At 43.3% G+C, this 12,140-nt stretch overlaps 1 protein-coding gene across 1 annotated transcript in view; it reads left to right on the top strand.

Annotated features, from left to right (window-relative positions):
* Positions 1-12,140, top strand: part of LOC138786631 (uncharacterized) — a 491,239-nt gene that overhangs the window by 203,565 nt on the left and 275,534 nt on the right. The window contains exons 8-9 of the mRNA XM_069963613.1: positions 11,358-11,429; positions 11,803-11,911. Of these exons, the coding sequence (XP_069819714.1) occupies positions 11,358-11,429; positions 11,803-11,911 (181 nt within the window). The remainder of the gene's footprint in view (positions 1-11,357; positions 11,430-11,802; positions 11,912-12,140) is intronic.

The following is a 12,140-nucleotide window of genomic DNA, read 5'->3' as shown; positions in this document are numbered from 1 at the left end:
TGTCTGGAGGCATGGGAGGCTGAAGGAGCTTTATGTTACCTTAAGGGGGGGGAAGGTTTCGCACAGGGCGCCATTTACCCTAAGGGCCCTATTCCACCGGACGGTTATCGTTCGCATAATCGTTAACGATTAATGATCTCAAACGACCGCTATTGTGAACGACCTGAAACTGTTCACTCATTTCCATGGAACGATAATCGTTACTTATGATTGTATTTGCGATCGTTTTTTCTTCGCTATTTCTTCGCTATTGCGTTCGTATCTATTGCAAACAACCGAACGACGTCTTATTTAATGTGAACGATTTGCGAACGTTTTGCAAACGAGCAACGATAAAAATAGGTCCAGGTCTTACAAAGCGACCAACGATTTCCGGTCGTTAATCGTTAACTGCATTTCAACCGAACGATTATCGTTTAGATTTGAACGATTTAACGATAATCTGAACGATAATCTTCCGGTGGAATAGGGCCCTCTGTAGTAAAGGAGCAGGCAATCTGTTCAAAAAAAAAAAACATTAAACAAGTTGCTATTGAGACCAATGCAAGATAGAAAATGTCAAAGATAAACAACAGTCTGCAGACCGGCCTGAGTACAGGAGACGGAGTCTTGTTTACCGTCTGCAACATTCACAAAGAGGTGCGACTGTCCACAATAACAATAGCAGAAGGATCCGCATTTACATCAGCCTCACAATGGCAGCTACATTATCACTCATTAGCATGGTCATAGGTCTCACACCAGCCACAGCGCACAGTACAGGGGTTATACCTCACACCAGCCACAGCGCACAGTACAGGGGTTATACCTCACACCAGCCACAGCGCACAGTACAGGGGTTATACCTCACCCCAGCCACAGCGCACAGTACAGGGGTTATACCTCACACCAGCCACAGCGCACAGTACAGGGGTTATATCTCACACCAGCCACAGCGCACAGTACAGGGGTTATACCTCACACCAGCCACAGCGAACAGTACAGGGGTTATACCTCACACCAGCCACAGCGCACAGTACAGGGGTTATACCTCACACCAGCCACAGCGCACAGTACAGGGGTTATACCTCACACCAGCCACAGCGCACAGTACAGGGGTTATATCTCACACCAGCCACAGCGCACAGTACAGGGGTTATATCTCACACCAGCGACAGCGCACAGTACAGGGGTTATACCTCACACCAGCCACAGCGCACAGTACAGGGGTTATACCTCACACCAGCCACAGCGCACAGTACAGGGGTTATACCTCACACCAGCCACAGCGCACAGTACAGGGGTTATACCTCACACCAGCCACAGCGCACAGTACAGGTTTGGGGGACAAAATAATAAAACAAAGAAAATTCTATTTGGAATTTGGCCGACCTGACTGTACCTGATTACATTTAGAGGCTTGTAAACCCTCTACCTGTGACCCCAGATTACCATCTTTATTCCAATAAATAGATACCTTATAAATTACACCCAAGATGGCCGACTATAAGACATATATTTTCCAAGGTCCATAATTTACATTACACATATACAGCTCAGCTACATATACATTACACATATATACAGCTCAGCTACATGTACATTACACACATATACAGCTCAGCTACATGTACATTACACACATACAGCTCAGCTACATGTACATTACACACATACAGCTCAGCTACATGTACATTACACACATACAGCTCAGCCACATGTACATTACAAACATACAGCTCAGCTACATGTACATTACACACATACAGCTCAGCTACATGTACATTACACACATACAGCTCAGCTACATGTACATTACACACATACAGCTCAGCTACATGTACATTACACATATATACAGCTCAGCTACATGTACATTACACATACACAGCTCAGCTACATGTACATTACACATACACAGCTCAGCTACATGTACATTACACATATACAGCTCAGCTACATGTACATTACACACATACAGCTCAGCTACATGTACATTACACATATACAGCTCAGCTACATGTACATTACACACACATACAGCGCAGCTACATGTACATTACACATATACAGCTCAGCTACATGTACATTACACATATACAGCTCAGCTACATGTACATTACACATATATACAGCTCAGCTACATGTACATTACACACATACAGCTCAGCTACATGTACATTACACACATACAGCTCAGCTACATGTACATTACACACATACAGCTCAGCTAGATAATAAGTTTCTCCTGAAAGTTGTGTTAAAGGGAGAGGAGGAGGGACGGCACAGAATATGAATGGGTCGGGGGATGGGGATGTTGTTGCTGAGACATCCAGATAGAAGTTACTGTGTATAGCTCAGTGTTCGGGCGACATCAGTGCGGCACAGACCTGCTTTCCTTGCTGGGTGAATTATCCCCTGATGATTGCTGGTAAAGCGGGAAACACGTAGGGACATTGTACAAGAAGAGAGCAGATTGCTGAAGAGTCCTGAGCGCCCAGCTGAGTGGTGAGAAATACAGAGGAAGAAGGGAACACGCTCCGGATCTGACACTGTGCTCTGTGAGTAATAGCTTCATATATCCTACCCAGCGGTCTATACCTCATAGTGCTGATGTATCATAGTGCTGATGTATCTCATAGTGCTGATGTATCTCTTAGTGCTGATGTATCATAGTGCTGATGTATCTCATAGTGCTGATGTATCATAGTGATGATGTATCATAGTGCTGATGTATACCTGTACTGCATAGTTAGTGGAGGTCCTATATACCTGTGCTGAATAGTTGGGAGGGTCCTGTATACCTGTACTGTATAGTTTGGGGGTTCTGTATACCTGTTAGGTAGAGTTGGTGGGGGTCCTGTATACCTGTGGTGTAGAGTTGGTGGAGGTCCTGTATACCTGTATTGTATAGTTGGGGCAGGGGGTTATTTCTGTATAACTGTACTGTACAGTTTGTTTCTGTATACCTGTACTGTACAGTTTGGGGGTCCTGTATACCTGTGGTGTAGAATTAGTGTAGGTCCTGTATAACAGTAGTGTATAGTTCGGCAGGTCCTGTATACCTGTGCTGTATAGTTGGGGGGGTCCTGTATACTTGTACTGTATAGTTGGGGGGGTCCTGTATACCTGTACTGTATAGTTGGGGGGTCCTGTATAACTGTACTGTATAATTGGGGGGGTCCTGTATACCTGTGCTGTATAGTTGGGAGGGTCCTATATACCTGTACTGTATAGTTTGGGGGTTCTGTATACCTGTTGGGTAGAGTTGGTGGGGGTCCTGTATACCTGTGGTGTAGAGTTGGTGGAGGTCCTGTATACCTTTATTGTAGAGTTGGGGCAGGGGGTTGTTTCTGTATAACTGTACTGTACAGTTTGTTTCTGTATACCTGTACTGTATAGTTTGGGGGTCCTGTAAACCTGTGGTGTAGAATTAGTGTAGGTCCTGTATAACAGTAGTGTATAGTTCGGCAGGTCCTGTATACCTGTGCTGTATAGTTGGGGGGGTCCTGTATACTTGTACTGTATAGTTGGGGGGTCCTGTATACCTGTACTGTATAGTTGGGGGGTCCTGTATACCTGTACTGTACAGTTTGGTCCTGTATAACAGTAGTGTATAGTTCGGCAGGTCCTGTATACCTGTGCTGTATAGTTGGGGGGTCCTGTATACTTGTACTGTATAGTTGGGGGGGGGTCCTGTATACCTGTACTGTATAGTTGGGGGGTCCTGTATACCTGTACTGTACAGTTTGGGGGTCCTGTATACCTGTGGTGTAGAATTAATGTGGGTCCTATATACCAGTAGTGTATAGTTCGGCAGGTAATGTATACCTGTACTGTATAGTTGGGGGGGTCCTGTATACCTGTACTGTATAATGGGGGGGTCCTGTATACCTGTAATGTATAGTTGGGGTAGAGGATCTACCATATATTTCTATGGATCTGTTGTGAGGGAGCTGGCCCTAGCAACCAATCAGATTCCAGCACCCTTTAAAAATGAAAGTAGTAATCCTTTTGGTTTCTAAGGCTTCAGCACTAATGATGTCACCTGTGTGCAGTGAGGAGATTCACACAGTCATCTCTATGGGGGCACTGTTCCCCCCCCCTCCCCTCCTATACATCTGGAATGGACGGGACCTTCGCTCTAACCTTCCTGGGCACCCAATGTATCTGCCTGCCAAATGTGGGGTCAAACAGTTTATATATATATAAATTGTAGGTTAGAAAGAAACTCAAAACTTTAAACATCCTAATTACCTAATAGCCAAACTGAGGTGTCATCATGTGATCAGACTGGATACAGAGCCTGGTTATATACAACATTGGAAGTTTTATATACAGAACCTGGTAATATACAACATTGTCAGTGTTATATACAGCCTGGTTATATACAACATTGTCAGTGTAATATACAGCCTGGTTATATACAACATTAGCAGTATTATATACAGCGTGGTTATGTACAACATTGGTAGTGTTATGCTGAGCCTGGTTATATACAACATTGACAGTGTTAGTGGAGGTCCTGTATACCTGTAGTGTATAGTTCTGGGGTCCTGTATACCTGTAGTGTGTAGTTTGGGGGTCCCCCTCCCCGCCGACTGCAGACCATAAGTAAGGTGTGTGTGCAGAAAACCTGCAGCTTATAATAATAAGCTCTTATACAATCCAGCATCATCACAATCTGGCCCTCGTAGGCACTACCCTTCATCCTTGGTGAGGACAACACAGAAGAGGTTTCAAAGTTTCTAATACTGTATACACTCCCCCCCCCCCCGCAGGTAGCCCCCGTACTGTATACACTCCCCCCCCCCCTTTGCAGGTAGCTTCCGTACTGTATACACTCCCCCCATCTTTGCAGGTACTCCTATACTGTATACACTCCCTCCCTGCAGGTAGCCCCCATATTGTATACACTCCTCCCGCAGGTAGCCCCCATACTGTATACACCCCCCACCCCTGCGGGTAGCCCCCATACTCTATACACTCCCCCCACTTGCAGGTAGCCCCCGTACTCTATACACTCCCCCCACTTGCAGGTAGCCCCCATACTCTTTATACCCCCCCTTGCAGGTAGTCCCTATACTGTATACACTCCACCCCCGCAGGTAGCCCCCATGCTCTATACACTCCCCCCACTTGCAGGTAGCCCCCATACTGTATACACTCCCCCCCTCTTTGCAGGTACTCCTATACTGTATACACTCCCTCCCTGCAGGTAGCCCCCATATTGTATACACTCCTCCCGCAGGAAGCCCCCATACTGTATACACCCCCCACCCCTGCGGGTAGCCCCCATACTGTATACACTCCCCCCACTTGCAGGTAGCCCCCATACTCTATATACCCCCCTTGCAGGTAGTCCCTATACTGTATACACTCCACCCCTGCAGGTAGCCCCCATGCTCTATACACTCCCCCAACTTGCAGGTAGCCCCCACACTCTATACACTCCCCCCACTTGCAGGTAGCCCCCATACTCTATACACCCCCCCTTGCAGGTTTTCCATATAATTTTTACAATCCTTCCCCCCCCCCCCCCCGCCACCCGGAGGTAGCTTTCATACTCTATACACCCCCCCCCCCCTTTGCAGGTAGCCCCCATACTGTATACACTACCCCCCTGCAGGTAGCCCCCATACTGTATACACTACCCCCCTGCAGGTAGCCCCAATACTGTATACACTCCACCCTTCAGGTAGCCCCCATACTGTAAAAACTCCCCTCTGCATGTAGCCCCCATGCTGTATACACTCCCCCTGCAGGTAGCCCCCATGCTGTAAAAACTCCCCTCTGCATGTAGCCCCCATGCTGTATACACTCCCCCTCCAGGTAGCCCCCATGCTGTATACACTCCCCCTGCAGGTAGCCCCCATGCTGTAAAGACTCCCCTCTGCATGTAGCCCCCATGCTGTATACACTCCCCCTGCAGGTAGCCCCCTGCTGTATACACTCCCCCCTGCAGGTAGCCCCCATGCTGTACAAACTCCGCTCTGCATGTAGGCCCCATGCTGTTTAAACTCCCCCCTGCAGGTAGCCCCCATGCTGTATACACTCCCCCCTTTAGGTAGCCCCCTGCTGTATACACTCCCCCCTTCAGGTAGCCCCCTATACTGTATACACTCCCCCCATCAAGTAGCCCCCATGCTGTATAACACCCCCCCCCCCCAGGTAGCCCCCTGCTGTATACATTCCCCAACACCGCCACCTGGCAGGTAAGCACCTTACTGTATACACTGTATTTACACTGTACACTGTTAGGGTGCCTTCACACCTACCAGATCCGCAGCCGATTTCACGCTGCGAATTTGCAGTGAAATCCGCTGCGAATCCAGTGTCATTCAACCCTATGACACTACATGTAAATTAACCCCCTCGGCGGCCGGAGCGTAACTTACACTGACAGAGGCCGCCATCATCCCGCCCGCACAGGCCGCTGTTACATGGTGCAGGCTCCCTCCAGTGTGTTCAGCGCCGTGCTGCTGCTGCCGGGCACAGCTCTCTCCTCACGGCTCTGGACGTCCCCCCCGAAGCGGAGCGGTGTGTGCAGGGTCCAGAGCCGTGAGGAGGGAGCTGTGCCCGGCGGCAGCAGCACAGCGCTGAGCACACTGGAGGGAGCCTGCACAATCTAACAGCGGTCTGTGCGACAGACAGACAGACAGACTTTCATTTTTATGATGTAGAAATATTTTTAAAAAATTTATTAATCCTGGGGTTTTTTACAATTTTTTGTTTACACTTTTAAGTCATTTTTACATGACATTGCTAACACTGATCATTGCTGTACCGTATACCACATACCACATACAGTACCATATACAGTACCATATACCACATACAGTACCATATACCACATACAGTACCATATACCACATACAGTACCATATACCATATACCACATACAGTACTATATACCACATACAGTACCATATACCACATACAGTACCATATACCATATACCACATACAGTACCATATACCACATACAGTACCATATACCACATACCACATACAGTACCATATACCATATACAGTACCATATACCACATACCACATACAGTACCATATACCACATACAGTACCATATACCACATACCACATACAGTACCATATACCACATACAGTACCATATACCACATACAGTACCATATACCATATACCACATACAGTACCGTATACCACATACCACATACAGTACCATATACCACATACAGTACCATATACAGTATCATATACCATATACCACATACAGTACCATATACCACATACCACATACAGTACCATATACCACATACAGTACCATATACCACATACAGTACCATATACCATATACCACATACAGTACCATATACCACATACAGTACCATATACCATATACCACATACAGTACCATATACAGTACCATATACCATATACAGTACCACATACAGTACCATATACCACATACAGTACCATATACCATATACCACATACAGTACCATATACCACATACAGTACCATATACCACATACAGTACCATATACCATATACCACATACAGTACCATATACCATATACAGTACCGTATACCATATACAGTACCATATACCATATACAGTACCATATACCATATACCACATACAGTACCATATACCACATACAGTACCATATACCATATACCACATACAGTACTATATATCACATACAATACCATATACCACATACAGTACCGTATACCACATACCACATACAGTACCATATACCATATACCACATACAGTACCATATACCACATACAGTACCATATACCATATACCACATACAATACTATATACCACATACAGTACCATATACCACATACAGTACCATATACCATATACAATACTATATACCACATACAGTACCATATACCACATACAGTACCATATACCATATACCACATACAGTACCATATACCACATACAGTACCATATACCACATACAGTACCATATACCATATACCACATACAGTACCATATACCACATACAGTACCATATACCACATACAGTACCATATACCATATACCACATACAGTACCATATACCATATACCACATACAGTACCATATACCACATACAGCACCATATACCATATACCACATACAGTACCATATACCATATAACACATACAGTACCATATACCATATACCACATACAGTACCATATACCACATACAGTACCGTATACCACATACAGTACCGTATACCACATACAGTACCATATACCATATACCACATACAGTACCATATACCATATACCACATACAGTACCATATACAGTACCATATACCATTTATCACATACAGTACCATATACCACATACAGTACCATATACCATATATCACATACAGTACCATATACCATATATCACATACAGTACCATATAGCGTACCATATACCATATACCACATACAGTACCATATAGCATATACAGTACCATATACCATATACCACATACAGTACCATATACAGTACCATATACCATATACCACATACAGTACCATATACCACATACAGTACCATATGCCATATACCACATACAGTACCATATACCACATGCCACATACAGTACCATATACCATAGATCACATACAGTACCATATACCGTACCATATACCATATATCACATACAGTACCATATACCGTACCATATACCATATATCACATACAGTACCATATACCGTACCATATACCATATACCACATACAGTACCATATAGCATATACAGTACCATATACCATATACCACATACAGTACCATATACCATATACCACATACAGTACCATATACCACATACAGTACCGTATACCATATACAGTACCATATACCATATACCACATACAGTACCATATACCACATACAGTACCATATGCCATATACCACATACAGTACCATATACCACATACAGTACCATATACCACATACAGCACCATATACCATATACCACATACAGTACCATATACTACATACAGTACCATATACCATATACCACATACAGTACCATATAGCATATACAGTACCATATACCATATACCACATACAGTACCATATACCACATACAGTACCATATACAGTACCATATACCATATACCACATACAGTACCATATACCACATACAGTACCATATGCCATATACCACATACAGTACCATATACCACATACAGTACCATATACCACATACAGCACCATATACCATATACCACATACAGTACCATATACTACATACAGTACCATATACCATATACCACATACAGTACCATATACCACATACAGTACCATATACCATATACCACATACAGTACCATATACCATATATCACATACAGTACCATATACCATATACAGTACCATATACCATTTATCACATACAGTACCATACACCACATACAGTACCATATACCAAATACAGTACCATATACCACATAAAGTACCATATACCACATACAGTACCATATACCATATATCACATACAGTACCATATACCACATACAGTACCATATACCATTTATCACATACAGTACCATATACCATATACAGTACCATATACCACATACAGTACCATACACCACATACAGTACCATATACCAAATACAGTACCATATACCACATACAATACCATATACCATATACAACATAAAGTACCATATACCACATACAGTACCATATACCACATACAGTACCATATACCATATACCACATACAGTACCATATACCACATACAGTACCATATACCACATACAGTACCATATACCATATACCACATACAGTACCATATACCATATACCACATACAGTACTATATACCATATACCACATACAGTACCAAATACCATATACCACATACAGTTCCATATACCATATACAGTACCATATACCATATACCACATACAGTACTATATACCACATACAGTACCATATACCATATACCACCTACAGTACCATATACCACATACAGTACCATATACCATATACCACATATAGTACCATATACCACATACAGTACCATATACCATATACCATATATAGTACCATATACCACATACAGTACCATATACCATACACCACATACAGTACCATATACCACATACAGTACCATATATCATATACCACATACAGTACCATATACCACATACAGTACCATATACCATATACCACATACAGTACCATATACCATACACCACATACAGTACCATATACCACATACAGTACCATATATCATATACCACATACAGTACCATATACCACATACAGTACCATATACCACATACAGTACCATATACCATATACCACATATAGTACAATATACCATATACCACATACAGTACCATATACCGTATACCACATACAGTACCATATACCATACACCACATACAGTACCATATACCACATACAGTACCATATACCATACACCACATACAGTACCATATACCACATACAATACCATATACCATATATAGTACCATATACCATATACCACATACAGTACCATATACCATATACCACATACAGTACCATATACCATACACCACATACAGTACCATATACCACATACAGTACCATATATCATATACCACATACAGTACCATATACCACATACAGTACCATATACCACATACAGTACCATATACCATATACCACATATAGTACAATATACCATATATAGTACCATATACCACATACAGTACCATATACCATATACCACATACAGTACCATATACCATACACCACATACAGTACCATATACCACATACAGTACCATATACCATACACCACATACAGTACCATATACCACATACAGTACCATATACCACAGCATTGATCAGTGTTATCTGCCTGTGGCTGGCTGCTGGGAGGAAGGTAAGAGACTTCCATCAGTCAGTAAAAACTATTGGGACCCCCGCATTACACATGTCGCTCATACTCCATACTGAATGGCCGGAGATGTTTTTGAATATTTTGTTTCCCCCTTCTTATCATTTCCATATCAGTGACATGTCTATGGATTTGATAAGGATGCACCTCATAGTGCTGCCATACTGACTGTCTGCTCCCAATTACAAGTTATATATAAGTGTATAGTGCGCAGTAACCACACTAACACACTGATGGGTAAGGTGGATCTCCTTTATTCAGTATATATATATCCTGGGGGGGGGTTCTTCTACTAAGGCTCGTGTCAGTACTGCATTGGCTGAGGTACGAAAAGAGTTACTTGCATAGCACCAGTGTTACATAAGCTTTACAGAATGTAACATCTCTCTGTGCTTAGAAGGTCAGCGCCATATTGTAATGGCTTCACTAAATATACAAAATATCACATCCTTATAAGAGTGATCCCCATAATGTCACAACTTTTCCTTCTTTAGGAGGCGGTCACATGTTCTGTGATTAGAGTTTGTCTATGGAGACGTGGTACGGACCGGAACTTCCAGTACCAGGTATCATTATAATGGCGGGAGCTCCGAAACTCTTTAAATGTTTTCCGTCTGATACAGCGCGTCAGTACAGTAGCGCAAACATTTAATCAGTGCCGGAGCTTCCGGCATCACAATGATACATGATGCCGGGAACTCTGATCTCGGTTCTGTAGCACATCATCCTTATTTACAGACTGTGCATGGAAGGTGGGAATAAGCCCGGAGTGTTACAGCTTCATTGTTGGGACATGTATAATACTGCGGCCGCTATGTTTGTGTCTCTTACATCTATCTCACTCGGAAGCTTTATCCTCCTCCTCCCCCTCCTATATACATAGACTTCTATGGAAAGCATGTAACGTGACCTCTAAGTGAGCTTGTCTTGTCTTTTAAGGTATATATGGCGGTCTATTTCTCCATGGAGGAGCGGAAGTCTGTAGAAGGACACAAGGATCAGTACAAGGATGTGATGCTGGAGGATCAGCAGCCCCTCCCATCAGCAGGTAATACACATGGCCAACTCTCACTGTCTGCTAGATCGGCGCTCACTTACAGAGACTATTAGATGGATCAATCGTGTGGGCGGGGCAGAACAGATATCGTTAGTGATGTCCATGCAGACTTTGCTTTAAAGGGGTAAAATAATTAAGATAATACTTACCTCTCCACGCTCCCTTGGTGTCCTCCTGCCTTGTCTCCGTGTCTCCTGCTGACTGCAGTCAACGCTGGCAC

The sequence above is a fragment of the Dendropsophus ebraccatus genome, chromosome 3 (assembly GCF_027789765.1).
Source record: "Dendropsophus ebraccatus isolate aDenEbr1 chromosome 3, aDenEbr1.pat, whole genome shotgun sequence".
In the NCBI taxonomy this organism is placed as follows: Eukaryota; Metazoa; Chordata; class Amphibia; order Anura; family Hylidae; genus Dendropsophus; species Dendropsophus ebraccatus.
Note: the sequence above shows the minus strand (reverse complement) of the source record. Positions and strands in the feature narration are given on the sequence as shown.